Source organism: Aphelocoma coerulescens, chromosome 3 (assembly GCF_041296385.1).
Source record: "Aphelocoma coerulescens isolate FSJ_1873_10779 chromosome 3, UR_Acoe_1.0, whole genome shotgun sequence".
NCBI lineage: Eukaryota > Metazoa > Chordata > Aves > Passeriformes > Corvidae > Aphelocoma > Aphelocoma coerulescens.
Window position 1 is genome coordinate 38,216,471 of NC_091016.1, and position 26,598 is coordinate 38,243,068.

The 26,598-nt window shown below is 33.8% G+C and overlaps 1 protein-coding gene across 5 annotated transcripts in view; it reads left to right on the forward strand.

Moving 5' to 3' along the window:
• Nucleotides 1-26,598, forward strand: part of KIF6 (kinesin family member 6) — a 161,750-nt gene that overhangs the window by 15,517 nt on the left and 119,635 nt on the right. For all 5 annotated transcript variants that reach the window (XM_069009817.1, XM_069009822.1, XM_069009818.1 and 2 more), the window contains 4 exons: nucleotides 2,039-2,186; nucleotides 4,807-4,916; nucleotides 13,626-13,755; nucleotides 22,029-22,235. In XM_069009817.1, coding sequence (XP_068865918.1) covers nucleotides 2,039-2,186; nucleotides 4,807-4,916; nucleotides 13,626-13,755; nucleotides 22,029-22,235 — 595 coding nt within the window. The remainder of the gene's footprint in view (nucleotides 1-2,038; nucleotides 2,187-4,806; nucleotides 4,917-13,625; nucleotides 13,756-22,028; nucleotides 22,236-26,598) is intronic.

The following is a 26,598-nucleotide window of genomic DNA, read 5'->3' on the forward strand; positions in this document are numbered from 1 at the left end:
TCTGGAAAACTTTCCAGAGCTGTGCTGATGCACTGCAAAATATATAAGAAATATATGAATCAAATAGCAAAAAGAAAACTCACTGACTTTTCTAACTGTTTTGACAGCATATGTCATACGTATGTGACATTTTATCCTGTGTTAACATGTGAGGTGATTTGAATCAGCAGCTTTTCCTCAAGTATGGGGATGTCAAGTTAATAGTTTGCAGCCACACATTTAGTAGTTTTTAACACATTGCAAGACACACCTTTAAAGAAGCGAAGGAGTACGAAAATTTGACAACCCCAAATGCTAGCTCTGAAGAGCCAGAGAGCTCTTCTGTACGAGCTGAAGAGCAACTGTACTGTGTCAGAGCAAGGTTCTGTCTGGTGCACTATGTTGTCTCTCACAGGGACTAACAGTCAATGCTCAGAGGGAAAAAATAAACTGAGTAAGCATGTAGAGCTGCCTCCCCCATGTATCCTCTTAGTCTTTAGTTATTTGTAGTTTAGGGACTTTCTGATTCTCTGTGTTAGTAGCCCTGAAGAATTTTTTTTTTTTTTTGTGATTTAGTCCAGTCTCTGCTGAAGCCTGTGTGACATCTGAACATCCAAAACATGGCATGGCAAAGAATTGCACAGCTTAACTACAGTTTGCTTGAAGAATCACTTCCCCTTGCTAGGTTTGAATCTGCCATCTCTGAACTTCTGTTGATACCCCCTACCTTCTGACAACTCATTACTGTCGTCAGCATTCAGATGTTGTGACAGTGGGCACTAGAAATTCCTAAGATAGATGAATGAGGTGTTTTATCATAATAATTGTTTTGATTTTTAACATCTGGACTCTAAGATCTATATATTCTGTCTTTGCATGTTTTGGGAGCAGATGTTCACTGTAGCTCCTTTCAACATGTTTCTGTTTTTGCCTTTGACGTCCTACTGTAATGGATTAAAATAAGCAATTTGGCAACTACTCAGGCCTTTAAATAAACTTTAGTAAGTTGGAGAATCATTGCATTTCTCGTGGCGCCAGACCAGCAGCTATCTATATACATGTTTCTTTTCCTCTTATGCAAGGGTTGTTTTCCTCCTTTTCATTTATTAAAATCCTAGTTTATTTATCACTTTTTTAATAAACAAAATGCACAAGAATCATTTTTGCTTTTCATTTTGTTTAACAAAATTAGTAGGTCCTTAAGCATAGTAAATCCAATCCAAAATTTAAGATAATTAAGCTTATCTACTGTTTGGTGGAAATCAGGTGCAAGTCAATGGTGGCAGTGTGGTGAATTAGAGAAAGGTATTTGAACTGGACTTTTATTAGGCACTTCTGCAAATGGAAGTAAAAGGTGTGAAAAAGATGATGAGTCTGAATGCCGTTTCATGCTATATTGTTACATAGCTGTTATGGCTGTTCCACAGAAGCTTCTTGTACAGTCATAGTTATAACAGAAAAGTTTGCTATTAACAATGTGCTTTTCTGTGTTTTCATAGTAAATGAAGATTTTGTTACACTGATTTAAGCACAGGTTCTCCTGCATACTCTTATCCAAGGATAGTCTGATAGTTCAGTATAGTCATATTCTCAGAATAAAAACTGACCCCTGATATAACAGTATCCTTACATGAGTTTCTAACCACAGTATACCTTTCTCTGTTTGCATTTAATGAAGACATATGTGAAAATTTTCTAGATTCTTATAGTGTATCAATGGCACAATTCCTGACATCTACAGTCTTTAAAGAGATTAAATAGTATCCTTGCAAAAAATCATGTGCCAAACTAAAAAGTATGAAAAGGTGGTGTAAATAGTAATAAGTATGATCAGCTAATAATGGATTAAATCAAGGCATCAAGAAATCCTTCCATTCTAGATAGTTTAAACTCTCTAGAATCTAGAGTACATATCTTGAAGTGTATTCTTGTACTACCAAGGACTGTTACTATATTATTAAGAATTACTGTTAATTGTATTTTGGTTCTGTACAAAGTTGATCATGGAAATGATGTTCTGCCTCAAATAATAATTATCTTCCCTTTTTTAATTGTATAGTGTTTTGGCTGGATATAATGGTACTATCTTTGCGTATGGTCAGACAGGCAGTGGCAAAACTTTCACCATCACAGGAGGAGCAGAACGCTACAGTGATCGAGGCATCATTCCCAGGACTCTATCTTACATTTTTGATACATTGCAGAAGGTATGGGACATTATTTTCTGTTTATTTTTTATGTCTGGTTTCAAATATTTAACTATTGCTAAATAGTTAAATATTGTTTTTATAATAATGTTACAGGAAGCCCTAAAACTAATGCTGATGAAAATATCTAACTTGACACAGTACTTACTGTCTGCAAGAATATATTTTGTAATTGTTTTGGTTACCTGGTTTATTGCAATAGTTTGAAAATAATGGGCATCATTGGAGGGGGGTTTGTAGTTTGAAAACCCAGGCTGTTTTCAGTTGGTGCAGCATGCATTCAGATCACACAAGTGGTTCTCCTTGTATCAGCTCCACTCTGGTTTTGTATTGCACGCATTGCATTCCACTTTGACATTCTATGCAATGAAATGAGTCAATAAGTGAAAGGATGTGTAAGCACACTGATTGTTTGTTATGTTCATTATGTTTGTGAGAAATTTCATTTTCTTGTAGTGTCTGAAATATGTACATGAGTGAATACAGTCAATTATTCCAGTGCTTTCATAATTATAGGATGCAAAAGTGAAGATAGGAGTCTAGTGTAATTTATGTTTTGTCTCTTCATTTGCTCCATCAGGCCTATGACTCATTAATCTTCACATTTTAGCAAAGCTATTTAATTAAACCAATTTAAATATTATTTTACATTAGCATAAATCATTCCACTGTGCTTTTATACTCTGCCATTCATGTACTACAGAGTACCCATCTGTATACATAAGGGTACATGTCTCATTAATATGACATTAATATGCCCTGTCTCAGTAAGGGTTAACAGCAGTAAGTAATTACTTTGGCTCTTTGGAAGTATGGCTTTGGCAGGTAAATGTACACAGTGTATTGCAGGTGCACAAAAACTTGCCATTGTGGGAATGGAAATGAAAAAACACCCACATGATCGTGTTTCCTTAGACCTTCTGCTGCACTCACACAACCCACATGGAGGACTTTTGTTGTGGAAAGTGAACAGGTTTATTGTGCAGCTGCCAGCAACAAACATCAACACACCAACTTTCTTTTCTAATGTTAATTATGTCATAAAAACAAAATAGGATGAAAGATAAGTAGTATGTTTGTCACCTTCTCAGCACAGAATTAAAAATGTTTCCCTCTTTAGACTGGGCTTTGGATCAAAAGCTATACTTAGTTATGCTTATAGACCTATTTCAATTTTCCTGCTTTCAAATCATTGTTTCATATGTTTTTTTGCTTAGTGCATTTTAAAGAATCTCTTCTTGATTTTTTATCTTTGCTCTTGCCTTTCTTTTAATATCTTTCCCATTTCATTTCTTTATACCTACAACTGTGGTTTGGAAGGTGCTCAAATAGTGGAGAAGAATCATCTGCCTTCTAACCCTAAGTAGGATGAAACAGGAGAAAGTGAAATCAGGGACACAAAATACAAGACTTGTGAAGCTCTTACTTGGACAAAGACAGTGCAATTTGAAACCAAGGAAACAAAACTTTTTGCCCTAAATGAGAACCAAATCAAGCCCTTTGTTTTTAATAATGTCTCCTTTTAATTTAGAAATTCTCCTATTTCCACAGCGTCCTGTTTGAGCTGTTCCTTACTACATTTTTTCCATCCATCTGTAGTGTATCTTTTAAATGATGTCCCTTGAAATAGTGAACTGTCATTACCAATTAAAAAAAAAATTATTAAATGAAAATGACAAGTTATATCTCAAAGTATTTTGCAAAACAATTGTAATGGATTGGAATATTAAATTTCTACTGTAATGTGAGTGCTTTCACAGTGGCTTTGTCTGCTGAAAAGAAGTGACTGGTTTTTTTTTGTTTGTTGTTTTGGTTTTTTTTGTTTTTTTGTTTTTTTTTTAGTTTTGGAAATCATAGCCCACTATTTTGAGGTTTATGTTGTTTGGATTTGGCTCTGGGGCAGGGGAAAATTCTGTCTGCAAAACTCAGTTGTCTTAAATTAGTTTTTGGCAATGTAATTTGCCAAAAGAATTGTGATTGCAGAGAGCAGCTGACATCATATACAGTGTTCTAATGTTATGATGAAGAGACTGAAAAACAGTATGTCACTGATGTTTCTAAATGAAGTAAATCTTATTTTTGTTGCTGTTTCTACTTTCTTTTTGTTTTTTCTTTAAGCATAGTCTTTCTATCCATATTATGAGGGTTTATCTTTTCATAATATTCTTTTTTTTGGTGTAGAAGTGAAAAATGTCATGTTGCGTAGTTCTGTAAGCAGGCTCCCATGTTCTAAATATAAACAGACTTTTTTAGGTGTAAGGAATCAATTAAAGATCCCAGACTAAACTCATGGGCATGGTAGGGTTTTGTGGGGGATTTGTGTTTTAGTGGGTTTTGTGTGTGTGTGTGTGTGTGTGTGTGTGTGTGTGTGTGTGTGTGTGTGTGTGTGTGTGTGTGAATTTTGCTTTGGGTTTTTTGTGTTTTTTTCCTTTCTTCTTTTGGAGTCCTTATGCATAACGGTAACAGAAAACATGAAAGTATCACAAATTGAACACATACACCATACCCAGCAAAAGGAAAAGAGTCAAAGTGAGAAAGTAACTTAGAAACCATTGAAATAAATTTGTCTTCTAATCTACCTCTGTTTATAGCACTATTTTTTTTTTCTTTTCTTATCCAGGACAGCAGTAAAGTGTATACAACTCATGTTTCCTACTTAGAAATCTACAATGAATGTGGTTATGATCTGTTGGACCCAAGACACGAGGCCTCCAAAATGGAAGACTTGCCGTAAGTACTAAGATTACAGAAAATCATCAAAACCAAGAGGAATCATTTTCATATACCCTGTTGCATTGTTTGGGGACTTTTGAAGTTACACTACTGATCTCTGTGTTAATTTATTCAGAGTACTTTATTTTCACAATTTTATCAGCATTGCCTAAATTTTCTGTTATTTTGTGTGTATGGAGGCTGGGGAGACTAGATGGGAGCAACTGAAGGTGAAAGGACTAAAAGTGTTTGTTGCTATTACACAGATGGGATCTCTTGCAGCCACTGACAAGGAGAAGGTGCAATTGTTTTTCTCAAGGCAGCCTGTCTCCTTATGTGTGGCAGAGACATGTAACAGGTGGCATTTCCTTCCAACAGCAATGAGAAAAGCTCCCTGCTTCTATTTGGACCTATTCCTTCAAGGATAATTATCTTTCTAGAATATGCAATTACGAAATACAGTAAGTAACAGCTAGGAAATGGGCCACAAGGAACCCAAAGAACAGTGTGCTTCCTTCAGAATGGATGGTTGTCCTAACAGTTGTCATTGATCAGACACTAGCACCTACTAATGCTTGGAAAAGGGTAGTAAACAAAGGTTTGTAGGTCATGAACACTCCAGCTGCTGAAATTAAAGGTTTCTAATTTATAGGAAATCCAAATCCTAGTCTCCAAGTCTGAAATAATAGTTTATAGTCTGTGTTATTCTTTAAATAGCTAAGCTATTTAAAGCTATTTAGTGTTTACTAAATAGGTGTGAATAATTGAGTTGCTGACTGGAATTGCAAATGCCCTGAAATAATGCTGGGCACCATGAATTTTATCACTCAGCATGAGGGTAACAGGTGCATGTAAATAGTGATGAAATCACCACTGGTACAAGAGCAGGAAACATACCGAAAGTTTTCAATGGGGCAACCACACAAAACCAATAGGATTTTATCTTGAAATAACGAATTATGTTATTCACATATTATTAAACCATTTTATTAAAAAATTCTTCCAACACAATATTTTATTGTGTTTAAATGGAGCTTTATTTTTCCACACAGTACGGGGTATCTAGGACATGCATGTAGGAAATAAGTTTCAAGATTGATGTTTATAAAAGAAGCTAGAGATTAGGAACACAGCAGATAAATGCAAAGTGTGGGACTGGGCTGTGCTTGGTCTCATTGTTTCACTTTCTTCACCTGTAAAATTGAAGTAAAATTTATCGCTTTATGACACATTGGTACTATAAAGACTGTGTCTATTTACCGATGTTTTTCATGGCAAAGTTTAGGATTCTAATTTAATTTATTACCTACTTCCTGTGCTATGCAGACAAAAATTTTAATCAGAGGCTAATTTGGATAATAATTTAATTTTTGTGTCCATTTTTACAGTAAGCAAAAAAATAGTGTTACACTTTTATTCAACTTATTAAAGGTAATGCTATTCAGTTATTCAAGTTTATTGCATTATTGATTTCACTTATTAAGTTATTTGAAATATTTCATCTCAGCTCATTCCATTTAACATTTTATAAAATAGAATTTATTCAATTCAAAGAAACTGAATTTTATTAATTTAATTGCAACTTTGAAACAGATATTTGGTGGTCATGTGCTCTGGAAAATATGTCAGATTTTAAAACTAGGTACTGAGTATTTGCTAATAACTGTGAGTTTTAGAATTCTCAAATCAGTTTATGTATGGGGATTCAATTAAACTAAGGAATAACTCCTTGTTGTGTATAAGGTTATTTTTAAAAGTAAAAGTTGTTAGATAATTTGGTTATAAATTAGGGATAAAGCATACTCAGATAATCATAATTACCTATAAACTTACATAGTGTACACTACTGCAGGATGAGTTTTAGTGAGAAAATAAATTCTTCTATGCAGAGTAACTAATATTAATATGTGCTTTAAGGTTTTACTGTACACGGATATTATTATTTCCACTACATCATTTGTCAATAAAATACGTTGTGTACATTAATTATACCTACATGACTCATATTTAACATGTGTAAAAGTATTTAATTAATAAAATATGTTTTGTTTATTTTTTAATATTGTAGTTTGGGGATTCAAAACTTAAAAATATATTGTGTCATTCTGATCTAAAAGGGGAGTAAAAATTGCAGGAATGGGTAGTTGCGTGATTTACTATATTTCAATTACTTGATTAATTTTCATAAATGATAAAGTAGTAGTTACATATAAGTAAACAGTGATCGCATAATTTAAAATTTATCAGGTGTTTATTACCTAATATATATTTACTTTTTCTGAGAATTTTATGTACTTAAGAGCTCTTAATATTTTAGTGTTAGTAAGCAAAATACAAAATAATAACTTTCTCAAGTTTGCTTGAAAGTCTGTATTTAATGGGACTATTAAAAAGAACTAATGTTTTTTGTACTTTAAAGGTGTTATATTATGCATAATTTTCTGTTGAACTCCACAGTGGATCATCTAAGCTTTAAGCACCATAAAAAGCCAAAGGCAGGGTATTCACCCAATATTCTTGGGTAAATATTAGCAGTCAGTGCTGATACTTTCCTAAGTATTTAAGATAAACAAGAAGAGTATTGAAGAAATGTGTCATTTTAGAAGAATAACCAAAAGGATTAGTTAACCTCATATGGCATGCAGATTGTTCTGGAACAGTATTGTTATCCATATTACTGCAAAAGAAAGGGATACAGTTTGAATGCAAGATACATACTTCTGACCTGCAAACTCTGCATTATTGGCTTTGTGTTACCAGTTCAATGTAAGGAATAAACACAGATTGCATTCAGGTGATAGAAGTTCTGAAAAGCTCGTGGGTACAGGCTTGTTGATAGTACTTGAAAAATGAGATATTAAAATAGTATTTGATGCTTAAGGCAAAGTGAATAATAAACATTTTAAAAATTGTCCACTGCATCTAATCATTTCATGATTAGACTTGGAATCTCAGCTCCTGACGTCAAGGTTTTGTGTGTAGCCATACTTTGTATATTCCGTAGACTATGAAATTTTCATTTTAACACTCCTTACTCAATTCATCTGAGTCTGCCAGAAGGGAAGAAACTCTCAGAAAAACAGTTACTACCTTTCTGGAAATAAATTCCTGACAAATGCATGAATGGGGCCCATATATCTGCACATCTCTATGTCTATCTATATGTATACATATATAGGTTCATACACAGAATGATGTAATTATTTACATATGCATGCATATGTAGAGGTATGTATACATATACATTTTTTAATATGTATACATAAATAGGTATATTGTTTCTAATAGTTACAGATATTTCTACAACAAATAATGTTGGTTTTGAAATCCCATTAAACTTCTATTTTAACAGAAAAAAACCTAGTTTTCTTGATGTTTAGTTGGAATGATATTACATGTAGCCCAAAAAAGATATCATTTGATATACATTAATGTTTTATACAAAATATACTTCAGTGTACAATTATAACTTGTTTTATTACACAAATCTGACAGAGTTTTAATTTTGTGACATTGTAGCAGAAACCTAGCATCAGCAGATGCAAAAAACATTTGAAGAATCTTACTTGCTAGAATGCAAAAAATTGAATTTGACAGTCTAATTCTATTTGTAGCTGCAGAATTCCATGTTTATACAAGGAAATTATGATTTTTTTCAAGCACATAAAAAGTATGAAATTATTGCTATAAAATAAAGCTGGTAGAAGACTATTTAAATACTTACTGCCACCTCATGTTTTCATAAAAGTTTTGCAGGACTGTTTAAATTAGGAATACTTTTCTGAAGCTCTTAATTTACTGTGCATTTGTGAAAGAGCCTTTTATCTCCAACAGGTTCTCTGTTGCAGTGTATTTGCAATTTATGTAACCCAATGTTACTGAATCTAACCAATTTCACTTTAGTTACAACCTACCCATAAACACTCTTCCTAACTTGTTGTTATTTATTAAGAAGTACAGATTTTTTTTTTTTTTTGGCACCAGATATAACACAAAAGTAAAGGTTGAGGTTATAGAATCGTTAGTCAAGAATGACTGGATTAAGTCAGAGATAACCAATAGGTTACCACTTTACCTGTCCTATGGCAGGGGGCCCTCTTGCATGTGAAGGCAAAGTACATTTTGTGCTGTTTTGCCTTAGAATTACAGTCTAAACTGCAGTTATTGAGGAGCTACTTCTCAAGGAGCTCAGACAACCATTACCCAGGAGTGCTGTAGCCAGGGGAAAACAGAATCTAAATTTCAAGTCCACAAAAAGTGATTCCCCATTTTTGTGTGAAGATTCTTTGAAGTCCTCTTTGAGAGGGAAGTGTGTAAGTTTTAGTATGATGCTGGCTGACTTTAACAAAGCCACACTTTAAGCTGTGAGCCAGTTAACTTCAAACACCAACAATAATGCCTATCTTAATGTATGTTAGTAACATGTAAAATTGTTATGTTCCATGGGGTGAGTGTGAAATACTTTCACTTCAAAACAAAACCTGTTACTGGATATTGGTTAGCTACCTCAAATGAGTTTATACTCTTCTGTTTCTCTACTGCCCTCCAAGGGCTTTAAGAGTTACCAAATTGCTGACATGGAAAGCTAAAACAACTAGTATAATAATTGCTGTTTTCCTTAACAAAGAAGGATAAAAATAAAAAAGGCTAAAGGAATAATTTTTAACACATAGGAAATATATTTTATTCAGTCTGATTTTTTAATGCAAATAAACCTGATGCTCCTCTCCAGTCTCAACAGTCAGCCCCTTTGAATGGCTGTACCAACTATGTAATGTGGGAACTCACCACCTTCAAGAACTATATTTTCAGTGTTCTGAGAATTACCAGTATTTTAAAACTTCTCAGGTTAATAATATTATTAGTTCACCTTTTTATATGAAATATGTTCCTTAAAAATTAAGAATAGTCATTGTGTTACTACTGAATACCAGATTAAGACAATACAAAGTTTTGTAAGGTTAGACTTTTCTTTTTGTTAATGAGGAGACAGCTAAAAACAGTTTTGAACCATTTCTTCTAAGATTATGATTTTTTAAAATTACAGTTTAAGCAAATTGCACTTTAAATGTATACAATAACTTCTGCATACATAATATATTGGTTATTCACATCCATATTTTATGTTGATTTGTTTCCTGAAGAAGAGTAGAATGTAAGTGAAGTCTTTCTAAGGCAACTTTTCTATAGGCATTTGATGAGTAAATTAATTCAAGACAAATTTTCTTACGAATGTCAAAGCTTATTTAACAAATATCTTTTTGTGAGTTAGATTCTTGAAGTTGCCTGCAAATTCTAACAGAATTTGTATGTTTTGTTCTTACGTGAACCACCAATCTCATTGTTTCAGTTTTGATTCTTTGTTGGATGGTGGGGTGAGGGGAGAGAGAGAGACAGTACACAGCTTTTTCCAGATCTCAGAAAGAAAGGCCCCACAACAAATGGCTTAATAGGGTAACCACTTTGGCAAGGTAGAATAAGAGGAGGAATACAGGTGGCGAGTAAATCCCATCAGGTGCTGGGCACCCTGCATTCCTGCAGCATTGAACAGAGCTTGAATGGATTTCCCCATGGCACACTGCACAGAGCAGTACAGCTCCTGGCCACGGAGAGAAGGTCTCCCTTTTGCTCTTTTGAGTATTTGTGTAATTTTCTTACAAGGAAACAGCTTCATTCTAGAAGGTGCTCTTCTGGGAACTTAGTGAATTTATCCTGCAGCCAAGGGATCTGTGCAGCACAGCACAGACCTGAATGCCGCGCTGTGCGTGCAGCACCTCACAGGCTGTGCCTGCTCAGGTTCACTGTTACATGAATCATTAACTCCTAAATATGTAACAGTCTCCCAGTCACGTCTATAACATCCAGAACAGCCCAAATTTGTTTTTGTTGTCTCAAAACAGAATCCATTGGAGACAGTGGGAAGGATTTCCTATCACAATGTGACGTGTCAAGCAAATCTGCACAAGCATTTACTCATCTCATAGTTCTGCCATGTCTCATAAAGAGATTATGCTCTAGGTCTCCACTTGAATGGAAAATCAAATCAGTGCTGTAGAAAGTTGTGCTGGTAGCTGAGTAACTTTGTAACCTTACCTCTTGAATAAGTAATGACTTTGTCCTCTGTTGTGGTATTCGGGGAGTTGTACTTCTAAAAGATCATGTTTTTGGGATGATACAGAGGATGATTATCCTGATCATTCTTTCTTAAAACCTAAAGTTCCTTGCAGTTTTACAAAACATTACCTATTTGTATCCATTAATTCATTCTGTTCTTCTGGACTGACTCCAAGATGCACACTTGCTGCTTTTCTCTTTTTATCTTTTTCCTAAATTTATTATTGGCTGTGTAGTCTCCTCACAATGAAGTAGTATCACTATATCCTGCTCATGTATTGCCATAGAAGTCATGTATCTTCATATGTTATTTGTTTGCATCATTATGATTAATTTTTAAATGTTTATAAAGTTTTTGAGATTATTTTCGATTTCTTCAATTCTGAGCCTTGGAGACTTAACAGAGTTTTTCCACCACAAGGTCCAAATTAGGGCTATGAAATTTAAAAATTTCACTAATATAGAGAAAGTTATCTCAAAATTATTATCATATTATACATTAACTTTATAGCACTGTAAAATAAATAATTTTGTTGTCATTTTGGAACATACCCTTCTGAGGAAGTTTTGGTAGATGGCTCTCTAGATTTGCAAATTTAGGTTTCCATTTGGAAATATTCCTAATAGTTGCAAGGCCCTTGAATAGGAAGCTGTTGCTGTTTTGTGATGTCCCCATGGTTTCCTGTCCAATATAATAATCCTCCAGAGTTTTTTATCCAAACTAATATCTTAATTTTCTGGAATTTTCTGGAATTTTCTGGAATTTTTTATAATCATTGATCAAAGAGTAGACTGAAAAGATCCTTAAAAGTTTAAACACTATGCCAAATGTGCATAATAAAACAATATCATTTTCCTAAATTATAAAAATGGGTAGAGGATGCTTATCATGCAATTTCAAAATATTAAAACTAGTCAGTGTCGTACTGTAATGAGAACCACTCTGGGCTTTAATGTGTGATGCACACAGAGATGGAATTTCAGACAGAATACAACTTGGCATTATCAAAAGTTTGACTTGCAAGAGCAGAATTGTACTCTGGGGTTTATGCTTTGAGTGAGGACGCTGAGTTTTGATTGTATTAGAAACGTCTTACACCACCACACAAAAATAAGGCTAACAGTGGGAGGCAATCATACTTGGAAAAGCAGTTGTTACGAGTACTAAAGAAGCTTTATGTGTACTTTTACATGCAGTTTTTCTTGAAAAGACTGAGTGTATTGCAATGTGTTAAAATTATTTCTGTATGTCCATTTGAATGTTTCGGCCATCAGACTGTGAACTACTCCCACAGTATCTAAGAGTAATACTAGGGCATGCTGGTTTGATGCTTGATTTGATTCTGTCAGTTTTTTGGGGGGAAAAAAGGCAAGCAAAGCAGAACAAAACCCAATCTCTCTGGTTTTGAAGCAACTTGAAGTAATTAACGTGCAAGAACTACCTACTGATAAAAACTCAAGCCCCATACTCCCTCTTGTGGTTTATCTTGAAGAACATGAAAAAATATTTATATACATATATGTACACATATAGGTGTATATGTATAGATAGAAAATGTTATCTGTATTTATACAGAAAATAAAGGTATAGCTTAAATAAAAACATCTCCCAGCTTTTTTAAAAGTTCTAATTTGCTTGTTTTAAATTGTATCAGAACATGTAATTCACCCTGAAGAAGATGTTATTCATCCTCAGATTTAGTGTACTTCCGTTTTAATAGATTCTTTTCTCTGGGAGTTTTCCAAATCCAGTGAGGCAACTACTTGGCCTCCATGTTGGATACTATAGAATGTCCCAATTGAGGAGACCCTAATGGCTACTCAGTAATGCTAATAAAGTTTAATTCTCAGTAACCATTTCAAAAGGAAAAAGATTCTTATTTTAAAGGACTATTTAAAGAAGTGAAAAGGATTTTCAGTAATATTTAGCAGGTCTTCTGGACCTTTTGCCATATCCTTGCTACTTGCATCCAATTTCTTTCTGGGAACTTTAAGTCTTATAGAAGTGGAACTAAGAATATTTCTAACAGTGGGAATAAATAAAATCATTCTGTTTGCTTGCTTTTAATTTAAGAAGGGGATAATTTACAGTTGTACTTACTACCACTTAAGAAGAATGAAAAGAGAAACAATCTTGATAAATGCAAAGTTATTAGAAACATCTTGACTACAGATGTGTTGATGCTGAAATATTCCATGTCTATTTGTACATCAAAATTATGGTATGCTTTATGATCATCTGTACTTGGTAACAGCAAACAAACCCCAATATATTATTTGTTTGTGATGATGCATCTAACCTCTTTCTCTTGAGATTTTAATATATCTCAAGAAATAAAAATCCCAAAGCTTTCTCTAAAACTTACAGTTTTCTTATATTCCTTTTCTATGTGAAGTTTCATAATAATGGAGGAGTTTCATAATAAAAATGAGGTGACAGTAAAAAAAGAAATTAACACTTGCTTTAATGTGTATCATTTATATTTTTAGTTCTTTCATTATGATTGCATTTGGGTTTTAGATTTCACCTTTTAGGTGCAATCAAAATGAAAGTATGAAACAATATCACATTAAAACTCTAGTTTTCATTTGTTGTTTTTATTTTCCATGTAGAAAAGTGACAATAATGGAAGACTCTGATCAGAACATTCATCTGAAAAACTTGTCTCTTCAGCAAGCAACCAATGAAGAGGAAGCCTTAAACCTACTCTTCTTGGGGGACACCAACAGAATGATTGCTGAGGTGAGATTTGCTGTTTCAAATCTTTCTTAACACCACCAGAGTTAAAATGGTCAAAAACCTCTCTCCTCCTCTCTCAGATAAGATGTATATTTTGGAAGTTCTTGGAGATAGATTAGTATCCTCTTTTTGCGTATATTTCCACAGTGAAATTAAATAAGCATTTCTCTGATGATAGCTTTCCCTAGTGGATCTGATTGGTGGTTCTTGATGTCATAACTTAGTGAAATTCAAACAAGTAGAATACAAAAATTCTCATAAACTACAGACTGACTTTTGAATGTGGCATGTATCAGACATGTAAAGATAAGAAAACGGGGCCTTACAAAGCACTGTCAAAAATTCCTACTGAATTTTTTCCCTGGAAGTGTTCAACATCAGGTAGGATGGGGTCCTGAGCAACCTGTTCCAGTGGAAGGTGTCCCTACTCATGGAGTGTGATGGGGTTGGGAGGTTGGAATGAGATGATCTTTAAGGTACCTTCAAACTCAAGCCATTCTATGATTCTATGATTAAGCACTAAATTGCCTTTGAAGTATTTAATGTAAGTCCCCTCTTTTTTTCCTGCTTATTGCATAAGCACATGGTGTTATGTGTAACAAAACAACAAACAAAAAAACCAAAACAATCCTTCCCCCCAAACCAAACAAAAAAACTCCAAACCAAACAAATAAATTTAAAAAAAACCACCAAAAATCAATCCCCCAAATGGTAGTTCAAAGGAAATTCAAAATAAATATGTGCCAATATTCAAACATAAGCATGTTTTTACTGATTCTGAAAAATTCAAATGAAATGTTTCCATATCTGACATCTGTATGGTTCTTTTTTTCCTTCATGCTTGGATATGGAATGTAAATATAAAAAGTGTATTGTATAATGTGAGCACTGTCAATGTGTCTTTACTACAATACAGTTAATTCTCTTTTAGAACTTTGTGGGTTTTCTTCCTTTGTATCTCCAAAAGGATGTATCATAAATCATTAACAATAAAGACACTTGACTATGTGAATAGTCAGGTAGTTCTGTGTTCCTGCTGGATGACTACATACACCTGGACACAGGGGAAGAAGCATTTGATTACAAAACATAAATAGGCAACCAAAATGTTTGTTCTCTTTCTCAAGGATGACTATTTCAATGGTTACATTTTGAGAGGTGGAAATACGTTAAGGCAAGAGATAATCAACATAAGAGCTTTTCATAAACCTGAGCATTGAGGCAAGGAGCTGCTTGATGATATTGAAATAGAAAAATTGATACCTTGTGAAGGAGAGGAACTTTGCAAAGCATAATAGAGGAGACAAGGGTTAATCTAGAGATCTAAAAACAGGACATCTGGCATAAAACATAACTTCTCTGGAGATTCATATTTTTAAAACTTGAGTTATGATAGTACTTTCTGACCTCTGAAGATTAGAACACTCTTAAGTAAACTTTAAAGAAAAAGATACAAGATTAATGAACCTAAATAGAAAAGAAAGTAAAATAAATGCTTGAATCATCTTTTTAATGATGAAGAGTTTGGCTGTGGAAAAACTCAGGTGACTGTCATGGATCACATTTGAGATCGGTAGCCTCTAAAATTGCAATCTAATGCTTTAACCCTGAATAACTCTTCTTTGAAGAGTGACTATTTAGAAAATAAGAATGACAATTTAATTTTTGCATTGCCTATGCTAATGCAGTCTAACTTGTGATTTGAGAGCTGCATTTTTCCCTCATCACTGATTGTGCTAAAAAAAAGTCATCACAATATTAAAAGTACTTTATAGGCAACATTCATTCATTCATTCATTCATTCATTAAATGTCAGAACCTAAGGGAACGCTTACAACTGAATGCTTCTTTCCCACACTAACTATATAGCCCAAGACATGGAAAAGAAAGGAAACTAATCTTAATTTGTGCAGGATTGCTTTATAGACAGTGTAGGACTGGTCCTTTGCTCTAGTTTTGATGTGAACTACAAGTTGTGTAAATGGTAAGTTGGAAGACATTTGTGCACAGACAATTCATAATGTAAAAATCCAAATAGGAATTTTTTGTCTCATATTTTGCTAGAGAGAAACAGGCAGAGATCAAAACCAAAAAAGCTGAGTCTTTTGTTGGCAGCTCTGCTGAATGCAAGGACTAGATTTTTGTTTGTTTTCCAATAAAGCAGTTTCTCGTTACATTTGAATACATAAGAATCTGCAGCAACAGCTTATAAAATCTGAACTGGTTTTTTTATTTTTTTTATCTGTTAAAGCAACTTTATGATTTCAGTATCTGATATGCATGCTGAGGATTTGAAAATCTAATTTGCAATGTAAGCAGTTGGCAGCAGCAACATCTAAAAAAGCTCCTGTGTGGAAATTAGTGTTTGGCCATTTAGGCAGTGTACTCAAACAATTTTATTTTGGTATACTATTAATATATCTTCAGCTGAAGAGGTCTTTTCTAAGTTCTTGTGATGGGAATCGCATATGACCCCTGTCTTCTGAAATAACATGCCTAAACCTCTGTGATTTTGAGACTTCTTAAGGGATTTTAGTATTTCTCTTAAAGCAGCAGAGTAAGGTAGCCTCCCAAGGATGTTCAGCAATTTCAAAACTGTAAAATCATTTTCTGGGATTAGTACATCTGAGCACTGCAGTTGAATGTAGAGTTAGAATTTATTTTTCCTCTAATGAAAAAGTACATTGTTTTAATGAGGAAGGAAATATTTTAGTGCATGGTTTTATACCTATAGCACTCCATTTTTTAAATTTTAAATTTAAAATTTAAATTTTAAATTTTTTAAATTTGAGATACAGTGTATACTACACAGAATTTATTCTATCATTTAAAATGTTTGAAATACACTTAGGGCAATCAGTAAGCTTTTGGCAATTTTAAATATGTTTATTTCAAGAAAGAATTAAAGGTTTAAGGATAGTTGTGGGGACTGACTTGTGACCTCTGAATTGAACTAAATCTATTTGTATTTATTGTATGTTAGTATTCTCATGATTTAGAAAGTCAATGATAGTGTTTGACTGATTTTTTTATTGGGTGAAATAGAAAAAATAGGATTTGAGTGTGTGAGCATATGAGATTAAATGTCACTTTTGACAAAAATGCATGGTATCTGTGTTAGTGCTGCTCCAGAAGAAATTGAAACTTTCTGCTTTCCTAGGTTCTTCATTGGTCAATTGCTAATTTATTTCCACTCCAACAAACCTGCTATGTTGTAATATTAGCACCAAATGGCATCATCATTTCAGTACAGGTGCTTTCATTTCCATGTGTGGTAAAAAAATTACTGGTCATGCATACTACTTTGAATCATCCTTCAAATGCTTTGGGATTTATATGGATAAAAGGCACTATATAAAATAAGGTTTAATAATATCTTCGCCAGGGAATATTAATTATTTTAAAAGTTACCTGAGTTTAGAACTTAACATGGCCTAACTGTGAAGTCATAGTAAATATGGAAAGATAAAGTATTTCTTCTCAGGAAGTGATTGCACCTATTCTGATCCTTATATTTTCATAGCAACAATTTTTCAATTTCAATTATGACAAGTGTACCTAAGTGCAACTGAGGAGCCCCTTCACCCCTACCATTTTATTTAGAAAGTAAACTAAAGACATGTTAAGGTCTTTCTCATCTACCAGATACAAAGACAGGTACCTCCTATTCTTCAATTTACGTGCTCTTCCTTATAGCATCTTTCTGTTGGGACTGGTGGAGTTTATATTAATTAGACAGAGATATCCCTCTGAACTGTGGAATGACTGTAGCTGTCAGAACATCTCCCTGCAGATATCCCTCTGATTGTAGCATGAGTTTGGAGAAAATTGATTTGATATCAATGTTGGATACTATCAGTACTTTTTTCCCCCTTGCTCTTCTTTGAAAAGTTCAAAAGCAAAAAAACCTTAAGAAAAAAAAGAAACACTCCTTAAAAGAAAATTTTGTACCTTTTCACTGAGACATTCTCTCAAAAAACTCTGAACACTCCGAATCAGCTTTTCTTTATACATTGGCTAGTGACTAATTCATTCGTAAAGGAAAACTCTGTTCTTCTGCTGTCTAAATATTTTGATTCAAGGAAGAAAAGATTCCACTGGAACGATATAAGTTGCCAGGTGGAGATGGTTTGCAATATGGCCTGAACAACTCCATTTATCACCGGCAAAATTGTTTTGTCCCCGTGGTCCTGAACTCTTTTCATGTATTTTCTCTGTCAGAGTGTTTTGGCAGCCATAACCAACACATTATTCTTCCAGGTAGTAGCAGCTTCTGTTAGTCCAGAGCTGATTTTCAAACAGCTTTTCATATGTCTTTGTCCCATTTAAGAAACTTTCTTAGGTCCTCAATTATTAAGAACTCCATTTAGACCAGTAGCATCCATTTCTGGCTATTATTAGTCAAAACATTTATAATAGAAGCTGCAACAAATAAAAGGTTTGGGAAATACATAAATTCCTATATAGGGGAGAATTCCTGGAGTGTTTTGCTGACTTAAGATAGGTAAGAATTAGATTAAGATGGACAACTTAGGTTCCGGCAAGTTTTTGGATGTTTCTTGACCTTGTATTCCTTGAAAGAAACATTCAACTCAGAGGCTTCTTGCAGTATGACTGTGCTGTAGATTCTCATTCAAGTAGAAGCCTCCTTCTTTTAACCTTTGCATAAATAGATGTAGTAGTTAAAAGTCACAAAGCTTCTATACAATTTATTTAATTTTAGCAAACACAGGTATATTTTTGTCCTGGAATAAAACAAGCCTGGCTAGTATGGCTTGAAATACACCTTGTACATATTTTCCATGATCAAATGAAACACTGATGCTTTACCAAGTCATGATCCTAAATGTTATTGAATTTGTCCTTTACCATGCCACAAATGGGCAGCAACAGATGACCTGGAATTAAGTCCTTTGTAGTGTTCACATGATATCACAAAGCATCTAAAGTCTGCTTATGTGGTTCATGATGTCACAGAATTCCTGGAAAAAATTATTTCTTTGTAAGTAACTGTAGCTCATCAGTTGTTCTATATATAACTCTCACAATAGCAACCATCTGTGAGAACCAGGCCACTCCCCTCTTTCTCTTTTTTTCTTCATCACATCAAATTAGTGTGAGGATGATTTCATATACATATGGTTTGAATACTGCTAACAAAGCCAAAATGAACTCCGAAAACCACTAAAGGAGCATTTTAGTAGTCTCTGAGACACTGTCCAGAAAATTTTATTTGTTTCTGTTTTAAAACTCTCTAAACAGATGAATGGTGATACTCAGAAGTTGCATATGTAAGATAACCAAACAGAAAAAGGGCTTGTTTTTGGACTGGAGATGCCAACAAGTCATCATTTCTGTTGTGTGCTTTGCATCTACTTGTGTGGTAAAAGTAGCAAAGTATGGGGGGATTATGCAATTAACATTCATGATTGCATCCCATTTAACAGTTTAAATTTTTATTGCTTTATGCTTTCTGCAAGAGTTCTAGCAGAGCTTCCTATATATGGGAACTGCAAAGCAGAGAGAGAATCATACTGGAAAAGGGAGTCTTGGCGTCTTGATTAAACCATGGTTCTACTCTGAAGAAGGACTTCACAGAAATATCAGTTTGGGATTCCAGCCAACGACTTCCAGATCACCTACATTCATTTTTTCATTTACATGAGTAAAAGAAACTGTGGAGAGAAAAGCAATGGAATTTCTAATGACTAGTCCAGCCAAATCTACTTGGAACACACAAAATAAGGTCGTGGCTAGTGTATTGCAATAGACAGTAAAAGCCTAGAGCAAATATTGCCCTGTGCTTTTGGAACTCAGAGGCCTGAAATTATTTTCTTTCATGATATGAATTTTTTTTTGCCTCTGTTGGCATTAAATGGGTCTGACTAAAAGCACATTTTGAAATACATGAGGTTTTGCTGCAGTGTGAAACTCAAGTTTGCGTAAGAATGCTTATTCAGAAGTGTGATGATTTCTTCAGCTTCTTTCATAGCAATGTTTGCTTTGTGCCTCCACCACTGGACCTGACTGATATTTGACCTGGCTTAGACTTTTCTGCAGTATAGTGTGACTGATGCCATATCTGTAGTGCAAAATGTCCCTTAATATCAGTTCTATCAAGGAGAATGTCCTTAAAATGAATTCTGTTGTGGATTTTGAGCTGGAAGAAATAAAATATCCAGTCCTGCTTCACAGAGCTGCAAATAATAAAATCATAGCTGTCCTAGTAAAATAAGTGAAGTTGGCTCTGACTATTCATGGAATCGGAATTGCTGAATAAAGTACATTTTCACAGCATATAACTTTTCCTTAGTATAACTGCATTTTAAGTAAGTTTCGGAGTATTTTCTTGCTTGACACCTTTCCCTCAGCCTGTTTATTTTCATTCCAACACTACAAATCACTTCCCCTTCATTTGCCCAGCCTCACCTCTGAGGACAGCATAGCATGTGACTCCACTCTGCTGCTCATTTCACAGGATCATGAATTAGAAAATTCTTCATCTGTATAAAATAATAATCAAAATTCTTTTCCCTCTCCCTCTGAGCTTGCCTTTATTAGGTAAAGCAGCCCAAAAGAAAATAGTGCTAGGGCTGAAATTTCCTTACAGAATTTTCACCACCAGCTACAAGTGTATGCTATTCCTGCACACTACCTACTTGTTCTCATGCTGTATGCTGCTGTTTTCAGGTATTCTACCACAACTGTTTTCTACAGCTGTGCTGTGGCTGAATCAAGAAACTGATCCAGGTTAAATATCTATGGTTTGCAGTCATCTTTTTTTTTTTTTTTTTTTTGAGCTGGATCAGTTCCCAAAACCAATTTCATTGTGCTGGCACTATTAAGGCTGAAGAAAAAAAAAAAAAAAGAAAAAGAAAAAAAAAAAAAAAAAGAAGCTGAAATGGAGACAATTGAACCAAGTGGTATAGCTGTCCATATTATTCCTGTTAAAGGACCATTCACCTTGCAGTCTTTCCGTTAAGAGCTGTCCTTTCTGGATTAATAAGACAACATCTTCAATACCTGCAATAGGCAGGCCATTTTACCATCTACAGTGTTGCATGCCAAAGCAGACTATGTGAAAAAAAGCAGTATCTTGGTATAGCTGGGCTGAATCACAGGATATGCCTACATTAAAAATTACTCCAGAATAACAGAGGAATGAAGTAGAGACAAGAGATTAATGTAAACAGTGTAACCAGGATTTTTAAAATACTTTTTTTTCAGCAGCTATAAATAAACATAGATTTAGTTGCTAACTCAAGAATATTGATTTATGATTTTACTAGTCTATATTTCTGCAGTCCAGCATTTATGTCATGAAAACAATGTAGTCATACTTGTTACAGTTTATGAATAAAAATACTATCTCTATGCTAAACCTTTAATCTCCATATATAATCTAAATCTTTAGCTATTTATGAAATGAGGATAATGAGGAATTATTATTGATTTAAGTTTCTAACAATACCTTGATACAACTAAACAAAAGGTGCTTTAGATGCTGAAAGATATTTTGTATGTTTTTTAAGAAAAATGAATGTGTGATGGCATATGGTCATTTGAAATCTAAAGTTAAATAACTGAGAGCTGTTTAAAATTTTCAGTTCCGCATTTTAAATACATTAAGAAAACCTCTGAAATGATGCTAAGGCTGAGCATTTCTAAAAGCTGACGAAGAATATCCATGTGTTAAGGAAGTGTGGCTGTAGTTATTCCCAAAAAAATATATATTTAAAGCCAAACATTTTATGAAAACTCTGTCATGCCACCTAAAAATATGGTACTGATTTTGCCAAGTAAAATTTTTTAATAAAAGTAATAATGCAAAAGTTTAAAGCCTTATAGGAAGTCCTAGTCCTAGTTACACTGGTATCTACCTATCAGGAAAAAACAAGGAAGAATTGGTGCACCAATGGGGAAATTATTAACTTCTCAGGGATCAGGAGTTAGTAACTTTCCCTCCAGTCAAGGTGCCCTTTTCCAGTATTCCTCACATAGTAAGGCCACTTGCTTTGCTGATGTCCTCAATGTTACAGTATTTTGGAACAACCTTGATTGCTTGCAGTACAATTTGTCCAGATTAAAGTTATCCAAATATTTTTCCAGAATGTGAATGGCAGGTAAATCCTTTTGGGGTTTTTTTGCATATTTATTACATGTTCAATAGATAAAAAATTGGATAGATGATTTCAGTTGCCAGATTATTGAGCTATAAAAAGCTAATTTTATTTATCCACTAAACAGAGAGAGTTCTTTTTTTCTTGTCATTGTAGACACCAATGAATCAAGCCTCAAGCCGATCTCACTGCATTTTCACTATTCACATCTCCAGCAAGGAACCTGGATCTGCAACTATCCGACACTCCAAGCTGCATTTAGTAGACCTTGCTGGTTCAGAACGTGTTGCAAAGACTGGAATTGGAGGTCACTTACTGACAGAAGCCAAATATATCAACCTCTCATTACATTATTTGGAGCAGGTAAAATTGAAATAGAGTAAAAGATTTCTTCCTTTACTACATTCCTGATTAACAACGTGCAATGTTTTGGGAAACTGCATTCCAATATTCACTTAGGATATATTTCACAGGTTTTTTTAAATTATTGACTTGATAGGTCTTCCTTTAAAATAAAATATTTTAATTTAGGGAAAACTTAATAATTAAGCATTAAGATTATAGTCGATAGACAGGGTAGTATTTCCAAAATAGTGTTCTTGTTTTCTTTGGAATACTAAAGATATTCACAAGATTTCAGCTATATTTCTCCTAAAAATGTTTTTTGTTATCTTCTTCCCCTTCCACAGCTGGGATCAGGATGTATCACTAAAAAGAAAGCATTTGGGTTTTATTTGGTTCAAGCATTGTAATACGGTAAATAACTAGGCTCTCTGTCATGTGTTGTTTTATTCCTCTACCAATTCAAATATTTGATCTTTTTGAGACAGAAGTTATCTTTGGTAATGTATTTATGGAGTGACAACCATAATTGGATTTATGCCAATAGAACTCATAGAAATAATAGTAATAATAGTAATAGTAATAATAATAATAATAATAATAATAATAATAATAATAAATGTCCAGAAATCTTTGTCATTCAGCTGTTGTTACTAAAAAGATTTAGCCTCTTTATTTAAGGTATACTAAATTTCCTATCCTCCTTTCACTGTTGCTTTTTATTTTTCCTCTTTGGAAAAGGCAAATATTGAGAAAATAGATTACTCCTAACTAATTTATTTTAAAAAAAATTACTTAAGACAGCAGCAGTGAATGGAAACTTTGGAGATAAAGATTTCCAGTAGAAAGATTTGGTTAATTATTATTATTATTATTATTATTATTATTATTATTATTATTATTATTATTATTATTATGTGTTTTACAATAATTAGATAATTATTGATTCATTTAATAAAATTAATTATTTTAGTGTTATATTTTTAAAAATATTATTAAGGCTTTAATATATCTCTCTCTTATCGACCATGTTGTTTTATATGTTTGATGTTTATGCTGCTTACCAAGTTAAGGTAAGAAACACTTGGCAATGAATTAAACCTCTTTCATGAATGCTGTGCTATTAAGTTGGAATCACCGAAGATTTTCAAATGTCCCTTTCAGACCTCACACCTGTAAGAGAAATTAATTTCTTCCTGAGACTGAATATATAATATTGTTTTCACAGTACAGCAAACACTGTTCCTGTTCCTAGAAATTAATTTCTTTGGGGATTCTGATAGAGGATACAGCTTTTTTTCCTAAGGCTTCTTTAAAAATTTTTATGTACGAACATAGCATGTCTGTGAGGTTGTCATTTAGGGGAAAAAATAAGGGGGTTAGGGAGAAGAAAAAAGGCTTAACTCTAAAATTAAAATCTGTGCTTTTTAATTTACATTACAGTATATGTGCTATTTAGTAAAATATACAGTTTAGGAATTCATTAAACCTGAAAATTTTGTGGGTGTGTGTATATGAAAATTCTTTAGAATTCTGATTAGGAAATAGAACTGTTCTACTTCCTGGGAAGAATATTTTTCATTTTTGTGGTGTTCTTCTGTTAACAAAAACGGATCTCTTGGATTTCATTTAATTTATGATCAGAGATATTTCATGTGTCAAAAGAAGAAGCTGAGGTACAGCAGGTGGCAGTCAGTCATTTACTATCACATTGAATTTTTTTCATACCCCTTATTTGTTTAAATTTTATCTTGAAGAAAAATGTCTGTATTTGAGTTGTACTCAAGGGGAGTGACAAGGATCAGTGACTCTAAAATTGACATCTTCACAGTCTAGAAATTATACTCAGGATCCCTTCTTATTTATTGTATGATTTTTTCTTTGTATTTAGAAGGGAAAAATATTTTGTCATGCAAGCTTTAATTCCTATTTTAGAGAAATACAGTTGGAAAGAACCCTTTTGGATTCTGTCTGGGATTGTATATCAATAGAAATGTTTTATAATATTGAATAAAAGACCACCAAAGACAATAAAAATATCTTTTTATTCAGTGGGAATTGAACCATTCAATCCTGACCTTGCAGTGACTAACATTAAAGTGCACAAATGCCTCAAAATCAGCTTATTTAAATTCTCAACTATTTAGCTATCTACTGGTGGTCTAGTGTTGATTTATGCTATTTTGAAACACTTTTCACAGTAAAATAGTCACATAAAATGATTTGTGTCAAGATGACAATGGGAACACAGTTCTGTGTTAGCACACTTGTTCTACTTGTTAAATATCTGCAGCGTGTTAAAAAGCTCTTCAAATAAATCCACTGCACTTTAACTCCAAGCGGCCTCTATGTCTAGAGAAAAATGAGGATGGTTTCATGCAGCTGATCTAAAATGACAGCAGGAACTTAGAATTCCCTACTACCATATCTAGGTAGCTTTATTTGTCTGAGAGATGTAGTAGCATGTTCTGGAATTACAACTGCAATGTAACTGTGCATATGTAGATATTCCCTTATGATACAAACCTAGTGGATCCTGGACCAAATTTAGAGTCACAAATTAACAGTTATACTGCCATGTGATTTGACACTATAATGGAATTATTTCCCCAAAATAACAGAGTACAGTGTTCTCACTGCTTTAATGGATATGTTTGTTTACTGTCATTTAACATGTGTTCCATTTAGGGAATGTTGACAGACTTGATCCATTAATGAATGGTTGCTGCCCATATTTACCAAAAAGGGGTTGGTGTTTTTTGGTTTTGGGGGGATTTGGTTGGTTGGTTGGTTGGTTGGTTTTCTCTGTAAGGACCAGAGCTTAAGCTTCTAAACTCTACTAGAAATGGGAAGTGGGATGAGAAACATAAAAGAAGACCTTTGAAGCAGGCATATGGCTTCAGAGCATGTGATACACTAAATAGCAAGATATAGGTGTACCTGACAGCTCTGTTTCTGCAAGTGATGCACCCCAAAATCCCCATCTCTTGAGGATTCTCTGAGAGTATGTTTTGGCTGCCTGATGGCATGAGGTACTGGTGCAAATCTGTTCCTTGCACAAAGGATGTGGACAGAAACAGGGACTCCTGGGTGCACTTCAGATCATGTCAGAACCACTTGTGAGTCTTGCGCTTTCCTTTATGCTTACCAGTGTTTCCACATGTGTCAGTGGAGTTATTTGAGAGTGAATGTACCTGCTCTACACAATTATGTTTCGTATAGGATGCAACTTTACAAAAAGTGACAAGAGTTCTGACAGCAACTAGACCTTAAAGTGGTTTGTTTGACCCACTCAAAATGAAAATTTCTGCTTTAGTGATATTATTAAGTTTAGAACTACTAGTATTGTGTCTCTCAGGGCTGCTAGTGTAAGATTTATAGTTTAAACTTTTAACTTTCTGAAGACTATTAAGAAAAACTAATGCCACAAAAAAGTTGCTACTAAATTTTCTAAAATAGCAATTTTTGTAAATGTAGTATGAACAAAATATACACTGGTATGTAACATTTATTAAACCAACTCCTAATAATTTAGGAGAGCTAGCACATGTATAGCTACAGTATTTCAGTACAGTACTTGGCCACATAAGAGTTCAAATCTTTTATATCACAGGACATCATGGGATAATCTAGCTTTTTATTTAATAATAATTAGATCCCATAATGTAAACAGCTGAGGAGGGAAACTGAGAATAGTAGGTGTACAATTTCCTTTTTGGCCAAGGCATATATATTCTAAACTGAGTCATTTCTTTCCAGCAGTACACTGTAATAATGCACCCTTTTATTTGTGCTTTGCTTTCCAAGACATTTTCTCAGAAATAAATGTATTGGCCCATCTAAGAAGCATGTGTTTTAAGAATGTGTAATTTTTAAAGCATGCTTTAGCAAATATTGAGGAAGTTTTTACTTTAATACTGTCCATATTTTATTGTTATGACAGAAAAAATTATGAGGAAGATTTTCAGTGAGTTCCTCCATCTTAGGAAAACCTGTGGGTTTGAGTTTATCGTGTTCAGTTTCCATGTTGCTGAGAGACTATAAGGTTAGGATGTGATAACATTTAATGTATTTGGTCTTTCAGGTCCAGCTCCTACAAAGACATATAAAAATGCTGAAATTTAACTTGGAATTCTTTCAATAAAGCCAGTGGGTTTGCAGCTAACTGGGTGCATAAGCATAGTTTTGTTGTGTCAGAAGTTCCTGAGCAGATTGGTTTTTCTGTTTGTGTGTCAACTGTGGGATATGCCCAGCCCTTGCCCTGGAGGGATCTCTGCTGAGACAAGAGATTTCACAATTGCCCAGCAGGACTCCCTGGAAAGGCAACTACTTCTTGGGTCATGGTGAGGAAAGGTGGACCCACAATCCTTTGGAAGACACTATG